This window comes from Onychostruthus taczanowskii, unplaced genomic scaffold (assembly GCF_017590055.1).
Source record: "Onychostruthus taczanowskii isolate IOZ18803 unplaced genomic scaffold, ASM1759005v1 scaffold18, whole genome shotgun sequence".
In the NCBI taxonomy this organism is placed as follows: Eukaryota; Metazoa; Chordata; class Aves; order Passeriformes; family Passeridae; genus Onychostruthus; species Onychostruthus taczanowskii.
Window position 1 is genome coordinate 4,745,621 of NW_024499017.1, and position 15,459 is coordinate 4,761,079.

At 39.7% G+C, this 15,459-nt stretch overlaps 1 protein-coding gene across 1 annotated transcript in view; it reads left to right on the plus strand.

Annotated features, from left to right (window-relative positions):
- The first annotated feature begins 5,071 nt into the window (after positions 1 to 5,071).
- MMP2 (matrix metallopeptidase 2) overlaps positions 5,072 to 15,459 on the plus strand; it is a 29,370-nt gene continuing 18,982 nt past the window's right edge. Inside the window, exons 1-5 of the mRNA XM_041400840.1 lie at positions 5,072 to 5,376; positions 8,853 to 9,079; positions 10,496 to 10,644; positions 12,801 to 12,929; positions 13,653 to 13,826. Of these exons, the coding sequence (XP_041256774.1) occupies positions 5,233 to 5,376; positions 8,853 to 9,079; positions 10,496 to 10,644; positions 12,801 to 12,929; positions 13,653 to 13,826 (823 nt within the window). The 5' untranslated portion in view covers positions 5,072 to 5,232. The remainder of the gene's footprint in view (positions 5,377 to 8,852; positions 9,080 to 10,495; positions 10,645 to 12,800; positions 12,930 to 13,652; positions 13,827 to 15,459) is intronic.

The window sequence follows — 15,459 nt, forward strand, 5'->3', positions numbered from 1 at the left end:
TGTGGATGTTTAAAGCTTACGTTCTCTAAGGACCAACCCTTCAACGTGCAGGGCTTAGATGAGCTCACTTGCCTGCAAAATAAATGAGTTCTTTCTGAAGTTATTAATCCTTTTAAACTCAGTGGGGACTGCTGTGACTAACCATTGCTTCCTAGAGACCACCTTAGTAAAACAGATAAACTGCTAATATCACACCTTCCTCTGGTCCTGCAGGGGCACACATCTCCTGCAGCAGGCACCCACTGTTTCTGTACAGGCACTGAAAGGCAGCTGCCTGCAGCTCAGTGACTTGCCAGTGTCAAACCCCAGAAAGAATGCAGTCCCTTGGAGTGTCACTACTGCAATTTGTGTCCACCCTCAGGACCACAGCTCTAGATCCATGATTCCTACACACCTGAGGCTCTGGGGAGCCTCAGTCTGGCACCACACTCATGGCCTTGCTACTTCTACACAGTGCCCTCCAAGTCAGACATGTGGTGAAAGGCATCAAAATCCCTTTTTCAGCATACTCCAGTCCCGTGCTTTCTTCTGTAAGCTCTTTACTTTCTTGGTACTTATAAACTTTTCTTCCCCAGACAAGAAGAAAGGTTCTGGAACCCTGATCCAGGAGAAATTGCAAAATGGGATTTCTGAAAAGAGAATGAGTCACGAGGCAACCCTGGAAAACCAAAAAGTAGCCAAAGGTCTGGCTAAACTGGACCTTGGGATATTTTCATTGGCACCTTTCCTGAAGTTCAGGCAAACTTTTCCATCACCTGAGCTTTGGGTTTTCCAGTTCCTTAGAAGTTCTGATTGCAAAACTCTGAGAAAACTACAGTAGCTCTGACAACTTTAATGAGTTATTCCTTTTCCACAAATCCTGCTAAAATCAATGCAAGTCCATCTACATTAATAACTTGTTTTGCTTCCTAAACTAGAACCTATAAACTGACAGCACATGACCTAGAAAACACACAAGAAAAGGTTATATACACATCCTGCAATAGTTTACTTGCAGACACGCATCCCACTGCACCCAGTTAGAACCAGCTGAGTTGGTAATCAGAGGATCAGCTGTTTTCTTAAGACCTTAATTGTCCTGATGATTATTTATTTCTTCAGCCTAGCAACAGGTTTCAATTTAAAACATGAAACCCCACCAGGAATAAATCCACCATCCTCCCATGGCCTGTGCTCACGACATTCTGCCTAACATAGTCTTGTGAAACCATGAGGAAATAATCAGCTTCTGACAAAGTTTTGGAATTAGTGACAGTAGGAATTGCTACAGTGTGTTTCTGGAGGGATAGGGATGACTACTCTATAAGCAAATTATCTAGGACACCATCTGAAGTCTAATCTTGAAACTGCTGAGTGCTTCTGAATCATTTCAAAAATCATTTTATGAAACAGAAAAATCCTTTGATAAAAACAGCATGTTAATGCATGCTCATGTTTCTCTTATCACAGTCAGACCTACCTAGATACATAACTTACAGCTCAAAAGACATCATGACTCCCTTTTTACTGTTATTATTGAAGTATGTCCTCAAAAGAGGTATTTGCCTTAAAAGAGGTATTTGCAGACTGTGTCTGCCATACAGTAGCTATTAGTGTACAAAAGTACATATTTAAAAAGTACATTTGGCATCTTACAAAGTAGATGGTTTAAAATTTTAATATGGAGTGGTTCTAACCTGAAACAAGCTCAATAACTATAGAGGAGCCTTTTATGACTCACATTTATACCTCACTGTGTGTATCAGATAAATACCTAACATAGAAATTATATTCAACAGAGAAAATATTTTTTTTCCACAAATACATAAAGGCAGTAGTAGGAGATACAACTCTGTTCATTTTTCTGTAGCTAATCCAGAGGTAACATCTTTCTACATAGACAAGATATCTTACTGAGGATAAAGGTAAAAGGAATGAGATCTAGATTATTGCTTCAGCTCCTCAAAAAGTTGGTAAATGGCCTTAGGTTTTCTTCTCAGCAGGGCTTTTTCTTCTTTCCCTGTGTTTTGTTCCCTGCCTCTTTCTTTAATGTTTAACGTCTAGGAAGTCTACCCTAGTAGAAGTCACTTAGTAGAAGTCAGCAATTACTGTCAGAGGTAATCTCCTCAGAGAATGGAGGCTGCATTTGTTTGTGCAGCAAACCCTGACAGCAGTTATCTTGTCAATCTGTCAATGTCAGAATACATCCCTTCAGACCCTTCGGAGTCTGTCTCTCTGATTTTGGGCTTATTTTGGCTGAGAGAAGAAAACACATCATACCATATCTTCAGATTCAACAAGAGTGGTAGGGTGACGGGTTAATTTGGGCTGAACAGACCTCAGGAGTCTTTAGCCCAACCTCTGACCCAAAGCAGAGGCCAGGCAGCAGCAGAACGTCCCCACTGCCAGGACTGAGCACCACTGCATTCCCAGCCTGTAAAAGCAGCACCTCTGTAGAACACTAAAAACAGGATGATGGCATAGAGCTTAAAGACAAATACAAGGAGATAAGAAGCATTTTACCCCAAATATAGTCTCAATACAATAGGGCTTCTACTCTAACAAAGTGTGAGCAGAATTTATTTTGCTTTGCCAATCTGAAAGAGGGCAGCTCAGACAGTATCTCTGATGTCATGTGCTAATGAAAGAGAATGTTTTCACTGACTGCTCAGAAACCCAATCTGTTGGTTCACCCAATACCCATAAATCAAATATTCTATTATGTACTGTGTTTCCTAATTGAACATAACTTGCTTAACTGCTCAAACACTGAAGTGATACCAGAAAAGCAATTTACCAGCAAAAATGCAAACAAAGGTGAGAAACAATGCTTCACTGCAGGTCTATGTGGTTTCTGTTGCTTTGCCAATTTCTTTTACAAAGTGTATTTAAAAGGTGACCTCAACCTACCCTCCCTGCCAGCAAGGATAAGAAACAGAATACAGTGAGATTTTCAAATTGCACAGACCTCACAGTCTATTCAAAGTTTCCTCATCCATTTCTGATCCGATATTCATTAGGACAGACAGAGAACAGAGCATTAATTAGTTTTCAATGAGGCTTATGAGTGCAACTGGAATGTTCCAGGACACATTTGGCTTTAAACAGCTTCACCACAGTGCCCTTCTAAATGAAAGCTGCTAAGCTGTCATAAATTACATTAAAATTCTTATGAAAATGACATGGTTTTCATGCCTTAAGATTTACATCAGTCTTTGACCTAACATGGAGCACAGAGATAACTGCATAATTTGCAACACGATACATAATATTTGTACTTGCTTAATTAAGGAGACCTAAGAGTAACTTGGCACATATAGTGAAGGCTTCCTTGGCCTTTGTTCTCTTAGAGTGTCACATGTTCAGATACAAATATGACCTGTCATCACAAACAAAGCAGAAGAGTCATTCCCCACAACCAAGTACCAGGCTCTGGAAAAACTGGATCATATTTTCAGAACTGCTGTTTATTAAGGCAACACTGTAAATGACCACGGATTTTTGCTGATGGGGAAAAGCTAAAAAAGCATGTGTCATTTCAAAGCTGAACCATTAGGGGAAAGTTGTTCACTGTAACTCAAGTCATGTCATGTTCATTCCTGAGAGGATGAGTGGGGATAAATACAAAGCCACTTGCTGACAAAGACAGCTCCATTCACACACAAGTTCCCATAACTCCTCATTCTCTCCTGAGCCTCAAGTGTCATTTCCCATGGCTGATTCACCCAGCAGCCCTGCACACAGCTGCTCTGTTGGGCTCCCAGTGGAAGGGTATGGGTAGCAAAATCCCCTGCAAATGCTTTCTCCCTGAGCCCCTCAGGCCTCTCCTTGAAATCCCTGCCTTTATGAAAGACTAGTCACATCATGGATGATGCAGTGCAGTTATCAAAATAGCTTGATATTAGCATAAATCTAACAACTGCCAATATTAACTATTTACAACCAATTATCAAATATCAGTAAACACCAAACACCTGCAAAGTACCTCCTTTTCATTAGCCCTGTTTGTTGACAGATCATAGCTGTAAAATTTTCATTTAGCACTGACTGGAAAGCCTTGGCAGTCTTTATGGTGGCATACAGGTTAGAGGAATGTTCATAGCTGGACTTGTGTTCAGTAGAAACCTTGGCTGGCCAGAACACAGTTTGCAATCATGCAGAATTGCCAGCCTCCCATCTTGAAAAATCATGAGCCAAATCCCTAGATTAGGGAAATTCAGCTAAAATAATATTCCCTTTGTAATAGCACCTCAAAGCCAGCAATATTATGAATGACACAATAAATGACTGCCCATGACAATGGCCGTATTCTCACCAAAATTTCAGATTAAGGCAGTTGCACCAGGTGCTCAAACTCCCATTACAAGCAAACACTGAATTTTGCACAGTTTCCCTGACATCCTTTATTTCTGTTCATCTCTGTTGCTGAATTTGCCTAATTATCTTTTACCCTGTAGGGGTAAGGTGATACCTGCTGGTGGCGAAGCCTAAAGCTGGTTCTGAACCCAAGAAGCCACAATGATCTTACTGAGAGAGCTCTGCAGAGAGCAGGGAGGGAGCGAGACTCGCACGAAGCACAGTGAGCCCCGAGTACAGACCCACACTCTGTGTAGCCTCAGCAGCAGGGGGACAAGAAGCCTTGCTCAGCTGCACTGCCCTGTGCAGGGTCTGTCTCAACATCCATAATCAAAATGTTTGCTGCAAGGCACTGTGTGGGAGCATAATCACACACGACTAAAGTACATAATCATATCTGTGCCATAAAAATAGGCTAAAAAATAGTAAAAATGCTTAGCCAGGAAAATAATGTTTAGCAAGTTCTTTCTCTTTTTCTTTTTTTTTTTAATTTAAAATATATGTGAGACACCTTGTCTTCAGGATTAAGTCAGGTTTTGTTTTTTCCTCTTCTATGGCATAAATAAACGCTTCAATTTATGCAAATGAAGAGAAAATGTGGCCTCTTTCAGCCATAGTAGCTATCTGCCTGTTGCTACCTTAAAATCACAGCAATCACATCTGGTAACTGCCCTTTTCTCATGTTTCCACTAGTTTTCAGACTTCCTCTTGTGGTAGCTTGAGACTGCGCATCTGGATGTTTTAAGCATACAAAGGAACTGCTGGAGCAAGCAAAAGGGAGAACGGTGCTGGGAGTTAAGATGTGCAGATAAGCAACTGGTGCACTTTGCAGTTAAAGTAACAGAGAGACAGCGGGGAAAAGCTTTTTCCAAAGAGGAGAGCACAAGTTTAGGCAGAATGAAGACTCACATTGGCCGTGGCTTCGTTTTTAAAGTACTATTCCTCCAAGTTTATCTTTTTAACAAAACTTTAGCCGCACCGTCACCAATCATTAAGTTTCCTGGAGACAGCACTCCCAAAACAGACAAAGAGCTAGCAGTGGTAAGTGTTGGTTTCATCTTTGCTTCGGGTTTATATTGTTGTTTCATAAGCAGATGTTTCTTTCTTGATTCAGCTGAGGCTAAGGAATGACTGTAGCATTCTTTCCCTGGAGTCTCTGGAAGTGCTAGCTAGCTAGCAAAGGTATCAGCTTTCAAAAGTTAAAACTGGAGCCAAGTAATGTTTCCTCTCTTAAAATTTTTTAAGCCAGCAAAGAAAGTTGGTTTTTGGGGTATTTTTTTCCCTTAAGTCTCAAGATACAAAATATTTTCATGAAATCCTCATTACTATAATCCAAAAATTGCAATGGTAAGAGGGGAGAAGGGAAAATAAGAGACATCTAATTTTTTTACTTAAATCAAGTAGAAGTGTGGGCAGTTGAGACTCCCGTAATGCATGTATCACAGCTTTCAGAAGTGTATTTTCCAGATTGTTTACTGTGTGCTGCATAAACACTTCTTTAAGGGAATCTACAACTGAAAGCTGGCTCAAATTTCAGAAGCCATTGTGACTAGTTTTGACTTTGGAAAACAATCTCACCGAGGTTCAAAGAATTAGGTTTTTTTTCCCAAATCCAATCTGGAACAAAAAAAAAGGAGTTTGTATTTCTGTATATTAGCAAATTACAGCTCTAACTCTACAGCATTTTATTCAAACCTTTTTTTAGCCCTGTGGAACATTCATAAAAGTGACATTATGGGGAAGTCCATTTAAAGGGAGATTGAGATGGATTATCCTTATTTTAGCATGTAAATTTTAGACTAAATTATAGACTATTTCTCTTCTTCAGCAGTAAATCCATTTTAAGGAGGATTGAGATAAATTATTTTTATTTTAGGACACAGAGACATGAAAGTTGGTCACTTTTCTTTAGGAGTTTGTGTGCATCTTGGGAAAGCTTGCCAGGTTAAAGAAGGTCCGGGGGAGGGTACAGAGAGAATTTCAAGTTTGGAGCTGTGTCAGAAAGTTTAGGAAAAACAGACAAACAGACCCAAATAGGGCATTCCTCAGCCGTTAACAAAACAAATTCACCCAAGGTTTTGCCTTAGCAGCACAGTAGCCAAGAGCTGGGGGTGGGGTCAGTGCATTTGGGAGAGGAGAGTGGGGTCCCACGTGTCTAAGAGCAATTTAACCACTCTAAGAGAATCTATTTTCTTATACACAGCCAGGCTTTTATTCAATAACTGCAATCCACATCTCCCTTCATCTCTGTTTCTTTCAAACAACCTATTTATTATGGTACTCAGAGGAAAATTACAAGCTGGTTTAACACTGCAGTCCTTCTTTGTCTTTCTTGGGGTATTCTTGGGCAATGCTAAGGCTGCCTTTCCTCACACCCTCCATCAGAGCAGCCCCAACACTCAGCATCAGAACACAAATTGCTATGTTGCAGCTGGACCCTGTTTCACTAATGGGCTGGATCAAAATTCCAGATCACCACAGCTCCCTGCTGACTCTGAGGAAACTGCATTTCACATCCTAGGCCAAGATGTGGTTTGCATAGACATTACATTTTCTTCAAGATTGTCTCCTCATAGAACAGCTGATCTTGGTCATTTCTCATCTTCAATAAAATCTCCATTTTAGGAAAAACTGAAAGGGGTTAGCTTTTTATTTAGAATCCTAGCAAGTAAAATTCTTCACCATGCCTCAGTTTATAGTTTTGATTGTATAGCTTGCTCCCAAACCTAAAATGGCAAGAGCAGCAGCCTGGTCCTTCAGTAAACATCTTCAGTCCTCACGCGCAGTCTGTATTACACCACGTACGTCACTGGGGGATGCAAGCTGAAGCTGAAGAAAACCCACCAAACCACATGAAATGAAAATTAGGATAAGAACCAAACTGGCTTGCTTGATTCTGTTCTCAATGCGTTTCACATCATTTCCACCAGGCCCCATTAAGTATGTGTGGAGAGAGCTCTGGAAGCAAAGCTGAAGCCACTGTGTGTCCTTCATTTGGCAGTGCCACAGTTCCCCCTGGAGAAATAGCACATCAGAGGTTACAAAAATCACAAAAACCAGCCATAGTCTGTGCTCAGTCATGATGGATGGAGGACCTCCTGAAGGAAATGGTGTAACATCTTGATTAAATCCTTTTCTGAGTAATCCCTGAACCATTTCCTATGCTGGGCAGATGAGGTTAGCCTGGACTTTGTGAGGAAGGTGGTGAAAGCTCAGCTTGACCAATTGCAGTTATCAAATATCCTCTGCTTTATTTTGCTGGTGTTGTGGTTTTATCCCCAGTCTCCTGGGTGAACTTGAGCAATTAATTAGACACATGAAACAAGGTTTCTCTTGGGAATACTTGGTGGTACAAGAACTGAAATGTGCAGTCATTTTGTCAGGCTTCTTGCAATCCTCAATTTGAAATAGTTCTCCCTGATATTCCTCATATATTTTTGGCAAATACACCTTTACCTTATTCTGGTGTTTTCCTCCCTTGGACTTATAGTTAATATCTGGGATACCAAACCTGAAGGATGTTTTTTCCTCAGCTGCAGACTGTTTTTACTGGAAAGACCAATAACTTGCAACTTTCCTGTCTCACAGCACCATTGGCAAGGGCATCCCTCAGCTCTGTGCAGTGCCAAGCACCCATTTGGGTGCAGTTTGGGAATTCCTGCCATTTCACCTGGCTGTAGCTTCTCTTTCACAGAAGGGCATAAAACACTCTAAACCCATCCTTAAGAGAAGAGGAGGAGACTTTCATGGGTGTTATTTTAGGAGATGAAAATAATGTGATTTATGCCATCTTTTGGGTCCCTTATGACCCCTCTTTTTTAATGAGAAAGAACTTTGTGAACTGCCACCACAGCTGTTTCAGAAACATCAGTCTGGCCATAATGTGCTGCAGCATTCAATGGAGTTTTAAGTATGCAAATATTGATTGGCTGTGGTGTCCAAGCAACTGAGATGTTACCAAATACTTTCTTCCTCAGGTCTTTGCAATGTTTGACTCAAAAGCAAACACATCCAACATTCAAACAACTCTGTCAGTTTGGGTAAAGAATGGGGTTTTTCTTTGCAATCAATGTGGTCTCATTTGTGGGGTTGCTTTGATTTCCTGAGAAGTTTCTCAATAATGCGGACTCTTCCAATAAAACATTGCACAAAATCTAAAACTGTAAGCACATTTATAAAGAAACATCATAAAGAAACAAAAAAACCCCAAACCCATTCTTACTCCATAGTTCTACATTAAAGCTTTATGCTCTAATAACTGAAAGCAATTAATTAAGTAAAGGTGATAGCTAATAATGGAAATGATTGTTTAATTAGCAACATCATGTGATCAAGGATGCTTTGTGTCAATTAAGAAGATTCTGCTGGTCCCTCACTTACTAGTAATTGTATTTGTTAAAGTAAAACTTGCAAATTACAGAAGGAAAGCTAACACAGAATTATAGTATTTATTTATTTATAATGATTATTTATTTTATTAATTTTAAAGTCTTTGTTCTGTGCTTTTTTTTCCCAAGCAATACCTGAATAAATACTATGGTTGCCCAAAAGACAGTTGCAATTTATTTGTCCTGAAAGATACTCTGAAGAAAATGCAGAAATTTTTTGGGCTGCCTGAAACAGGAGATCTGGATCAAAATACTATTGAGACAATGAAGAAACCCCGCTGTGGTAACCCTGATGTGGCCAATTACAACTTCTTTGCAAGAAAGCCAAAATGGGAAAAGAATCATATAACATACAGGTACAGTCTGGTAATGGTGGGCACTGTTCACATATACCCATAGCACTTCCAAGAACTAAGGAAGGCACGTAGAAATGCAGCAGCTGTTTAGAGGGTGAGACAAGATTCCTTGAATTATAACCCCCTGGTGTTTGGGTAACTAGCAAATGCTCTAACAAATACCTCTGTCATTTCAAATTGTAATACATCAGGAAGAATCATATCAGCATCAGTTTTCTGGTTCTGGTTGAAACTGAAGAGATTTTGGGTTTACACTTTGCTCTGCAGCAAGCATGCCAAGGGAGCTGGAGCAGGAGTATCTCACCTGCCCATCTGCTCCAGGAGGACCAAAGTACTCATTGATTGCAGAGGCCAAACTCCTCTTCATTCTGCAGTCCTAAAAAGGAGATTATTAAATCAATTTTAAAATCAAACAATCGTATTTCAGATACATGCAAACATGAATAATAACAAGCCTATTGCAATAAGTTTAGCATTCTCTAATTTCATCTTCTGATGAGTTAGGGACCAATTCAGCTCTCATTGTGGTAAAACCTCATTACCTTAGGTGGCCCATGAACAAACATTTACCACCAATGAGAAAAACCAGCAGATTTGTTGTAGCTGCTTGACTTAGTCTGCTATTTCCTCACAAGTTTGGACTCAAAGCATTCCTTGGACTGCAACTAACCTAATAACGACTGAAAAAACCTCTCACAGCCCCTACTTGCTGATGTGTTTCCTCTGAATCTTCCTCATCCTCCTTAGGCACAAAGTAGCTTCTCTCACTATGCACATTGTGCTGCAAAGAATTGGAAACTTGTCTTCACATGGAATATAGCAGGCTATAATACAAGGCGTTAAGAAGTCCAATTAATACATACAAAGAAGAAGAAAGCAGCGCACTTAAGAGTTTGTCCCTTTCTCAGGTCAGGCCTACAGCTTTGTCTTACATGCTTTTTCCTTTTATTTCCCCATGTATCTTATTGCCAGTGTATCCCACACACAGATAAAGGATTAGCATTCCACAGGGACTAAACAATATATGGATAGCAACAAAGGTGAGGGAGAAGGGCTGCTTTTCTGTTCTTATTAAAGATCAAAACAATCCACACTTGAAATTTTCAGAATGTTACTGAGCTCCTTTTCTGTTCTCAGTGCTGATGCAAAACCCAGAATGTTTTGTGCAAGGCCCACTGCCATCCAGGCTTTATAGCCTCTGGGTTTATAATTTTCTTCTTGCTGCTGAGTCAATTCCAAAAGAAAATAAACAGTAAGTGCCACATCTAAACTCATCTCTGAATCCAAGGGAGGTGCTTAGATGTCAGTGTTACCTCTTAGCTGGTTTCACTGCTGAGCCTACTCTGTGTTGGGCAGTAAACAGCTAATACAGGGAGGATGTTTGTGTGTTACTTAACTGTTGCTTTTACCTCTAAGGATTATAGGCTATACCCCGGATTTGGATCCTGAGACTGTAGATGATGCCTTTGCTCGAGCCTTTCAAGTCTGGAGTGATGTCACACCTCTGAGGTTTAACAGAATACATGATGGAGAAGCAGACATTATGATTAATTTTGGTCGATGGGGTATATATTTTTTTTTACTTATGTTTTTGTTTTTGTTCCTGTCATTAATCCTCAGCTTAGAATGATCCACACTCAATAAGCAGCACCCATGAGCCTTTCTGGCAAACCTTGTCCTAGTTCACACTTGGCTCATACAAGCTAAGATCTAATTTCACTAAGACTTTTTTCTTATACATTAGAGAGAGAGGGGGATATGTATTTATACAATATCCTTACACTATATTTATCTTTCCAAAAGAGAATTGCTAGGGGCAACATTTTATTTTTAAATTTACAAATCAGAAATAGGACTGAGACATATCGGTACAGATCTTCAGATGGTGTGACTGGCTTCCTGCCACAGAAGAGAATGGAATGCCATCATACCATTTATTTATAGCTCTCTTTGCTGTTTTACAGTGATAGTGGTGAGAGTTCTAACATATTAGAGCTTTAAAATGGATTTGTGACTTCCAATTTTGACTACATAGCTGGTTTCCATTATTTAGCATGGCAGATTGCAAGCTTTTGATGCATTCTTTGATCTTGAAGAATTTAAAAATATGGATCAGAAGCTCAACTATGGTTTGAGTACAGATGATGATGGGTGACTTGATTCATTTTTATTGTGCATGTCTCCTCAATCAATTTTGGTTTCCCCTGAAAGAATTTTTATGGCTTTTCAGTGTAAAGATAGGACATTTAACTTATTTTGGATAGTCACAGAATTTTTAATACTAATGAAGATACTTGTGCAGCCAATTACTTGGGAGGTAGACTTTGAAAGTTAAGTGAACAGTTCAAAGAATAACTGAACTCTTTGTAAAAGCTTTCATTTCAAGCTGGTTTTCTTTGCTTTAGCTACTGATGAGTTGACCTAAAAATCTGCAGAGATTCTGTACACTCAGGACTTCAGATCCTCATCCAGACTGGCTTGGTTTGCAAAAAAAAAAAAAAAAAAAAAAAAAAAAAAAAAAAAAAAAGTCTACAAAAGCAGGAGTGTTTCTGCTGGTTTTAGTACTTGGCTAAAGCCAGCTAAGGAACTGTGGGCAAAGAGCTCCTTCCACATTCAGTCATTGCTATCACTTTACTGCAGGTCAGATTCACAGGGGCTGAGACATCCATGAGGTTTCTTCATTTTTAACCTTTCTCTTAAGTAAAGGGTCTACTTTGAAATAAATATGAGGTGCAGCACCTAATCTAGGTGAAAATCTTGTCCTTCACAACTGACACACTAGTCTCCTGAAGGGAATTAACTGAACTAGTATTAGGATTGACACCAGCCTGAAATCAGTGTAACAGGGGAGAGAATCAGGCCTGTGTATTTAGGGCTTCTGTTAAATGCCAAGACATCAAACCAAAAGACCAGAAATGATGCAACTGGAGATGCTGGCAGCCAGCTTTGATGCACAGGTCAGTGTGGTGGGAGAGCTATGAATACCAGGGCTATGCCCGTGCCAGCCTGCCTTACCCACAAGTGGTGTACTTCCAAGAAAAGCCTACAGTGTAATAACAGCAGAGCTGCTTAACCTGCTGCTGCCCTGTGAGCAGCCTGAGCCCTGGAGTGCTTGAAGTGGAGGAGGAACAGGCTCCTTCAGGGCTCAGAGCAGCAAGAGCAAGCTGCCTTTCCAGAGCTCACTGCTGAGACACCCAGCTGTGCCTTCCTGCTGGGGTAGTGAGTACCCTGCACAAAGGAAAGAGCACAGCAATCTCAGATGCAGGTGAAAAGAGCAGCCTGCAAAGTGAAATCTGCCTTTACTTTCCAATCTCTGTGTTGGAGAGTGGTAGGAACTACCTGCAAATATCCCTCATACACAATATTTAAGTTACAAATCCCTATCAGCCTCCACCAAGAAACAGCTCAGTGTATGCAGTCATACATCTCAGGTACAATAATTCACTGTCCTTCACAATTTTTTATTTCTTTCCACCTCACTTAGGAGATATAAAATACCATGCTGTGACAAATGCAGTACTGACATTTCATGTTCTTTGTAAGAACTGGCTGCTTCTCTTCTGCATCAGTCTTGCTAGCACAACTCAAACCAGTACATTCACTCACTAAAGTATTCTGTTGCTGTCTTGGATGGGAAAGTACACATGATAATCATCATTCATGTATGGACTCTGCCTGAGGTCATTAGAAACTGCTCTTTTTTGTCTGCTCACTCCTGCAGAACATGGTGATGGCTATCCCTTTGATGGCAAAGATGGTCTCCTGGCTCATGCCTTTGCACCAGGACCAGGAATTGGAGGAGACTCCCATTTTGATGATGATGAACTGTGGACTCTTGGGGAGGGACAAGGTACCAGGCTTTTTCATGTTTCAGAACATATGGCCAGCTGGCTGCTCTATTTTAATGCTGCTTTAAATGCTTTCATTGACTGTCAGGAAATATTAGGAGGTGAATATTCATTTATGCAATTTAAAATTTCTGCCATTAAAAAAATGCTATGCATAAGTAACTTATCTATGCATTAGTATATATTCCAGCACCAATACTGTATTCATAAGACTCCATGTCCCAAACTGAAATAAGCCCCAGGATCTGGGTGTGTCTGTGTTTCCACCCTGTCCCCCCTAGAGCAAATGTCATGCAAGGCCCATTGGAAATACCAAAGTGGTTTATGAGGCACAAGGCATGCTCAACTCATGTTCAGCTGCTGCCTGGAACCTTTGAAACTATACTGAACATTTTAGACCATATTACTTAAGAAACTAAATTACTAAATGTATTAACAGCACCTTTTTAACTTTGCCTTGCCATAGTAACAACATATATATTTTTCTGGGCTGATTCTAACACTTCACCATGAGTAACATCCATGGAATTATTTTAAAATTACCAGTTTATATTTCAGCTATGATCATCTTGCCAATAGAGAGACCAGCAGCATATTGAATTTCAAAGTAGAAATTCAGACTGCATTTCTATATCAGTATCTTCCAGGAAAAGAAGATGTCCAGAAACTGTATTTTTTGTATCAGTGGGTGGCTAATTTCACCACTGCATTTGTTTTCCTTATAGTGGTCAGAGTGAAGTATGGAAATGCAGATGGTGAATATTGCAAATTTCCCTTCTGGTTCAATGGCAAGGAGTACAACAGCTGCACAGATGCAGGACGCAGCGATGGATTCCTCTGGTGCTCCACAACCAAAGACTTCGATGCAGATGGCAAATATGGCTTTTGTCCCCATGAGTGTGAGTAGACCAATATTTCTACTGTTTTTTTCCTGGCAGACTGTTCCCTTCTTCTTTGCTCATCCACTTCTTCTTGTGCTTTTCCCACTTCCTTCCCTTTCAGATAAAGGAATGAATGTCTTTCAGAAATCATAACATACCAGTATTTGTACAAAACTATTAGAAGTCCATGAAAACTAAGACTACTTAATATCTATCTTTTTGGAATTTGAACAGAACTGTCTTTCACAAGAATTTTTATTTCATATTTTGAAACATTAATTTGCATATTAGACAAAGGATATAATGTCTTCCTGTTGTCATAACTTTTTTAAACTATACACAAGATTGTCATTATTATCTTTCAACTGTATTTATGACAATATGTTTCCTGTTAAAACAACAGGAACGCATATTTCTGTGCTTGAAAATCTTGATGAGATTTGCTTGAAGATATAACATTTCAGACAATTTATTGGTATGAGTGTTAATTTCATCTCCTGTACATCACAGAGCAGGAAACCTTTAGAGAAGCAATTAAATAGAATTGGCTGTAGCCTACTGAGATAATTTATCAACAGTGAGAAGAGTAGAGAAGGTAAGGTGCTTTCAGCCCCTCGTTCCACCTCCTGTTTGCTAGTTCCTGGCACATATATTAACAGCCATTCCCAGTACTGCAGTTTCCCACATTCATTTTTTCCCCTTTGTACATAACCAACTATTAGCTTTGTGGCGTGTTTCATCACTCTTTACCTTTCATATCAAGCCCTGGGTCACTAAAACTCCTGTCTATTACTCCTGGGTCATAACAAATAAGAAGAAAGTTTTAAAGAGAACAAACCAGAAAGCAATGTGTTTTTTTCAGATTCATGCTACTCCTGCTTGAAACAATAGCACTAAACTTACAATATTATGGCTACATGCAGTCAGTACAAGGAAAGAGAATGCAGATTGCTGAAAGAAAATTAGTGATGCCTTAAGCTAACAGCTAACAGGGGTTTGCCAGCCCAAGAGTGCACAAGTAGAGCCCAACATGTCCCAGCACACAAGTACTGTCACACATGTACATGTATTAATGTCTGTAAAAAACCACATTTTTCAAAAGTTTGCAGGTATGTGTACATGGAAAAAGTTCAAAACAGGATTCTTTGGAATCCTGTTGTAGCCAAACACTAAATGGATTCCTGCTTGACAAATTGCTGGGCTTTTTCAAGCAAGACCATACAGTTTCAAATACAAGATTACATATTTTCTGCATCAGGATGGTGGTGGTTTCCAAAGACAATCTGTTGTAGAACATACCAGTCTTCTAGCCGTAATCTGGTAAAAAGTTATTCTTTAATTTCCAAGCCCCTAATTGCCTGTTCCAGATCACATTTAGAGCTAGGATCTACCCTGGTGACAGCTATTTATACAGCTATAGAGGATGAACAAGCAGGAATACGAACTTTACACAGACTACAATTATTTTTTTTAAGTTATTGTTAGTGGTATGAATGTTTACTTCAGAATGTTTACTTCAGAATGTTTACATCAGAATGTTTACTTCATCAGGCTATAAGTGTGCACATGCACATAACTGCACAATCTTTTTTTTTTTTTTTTTTGGTGAAAATTTGCCATCTCCTTAATTTCCCACCTTTCCCCAAATCTC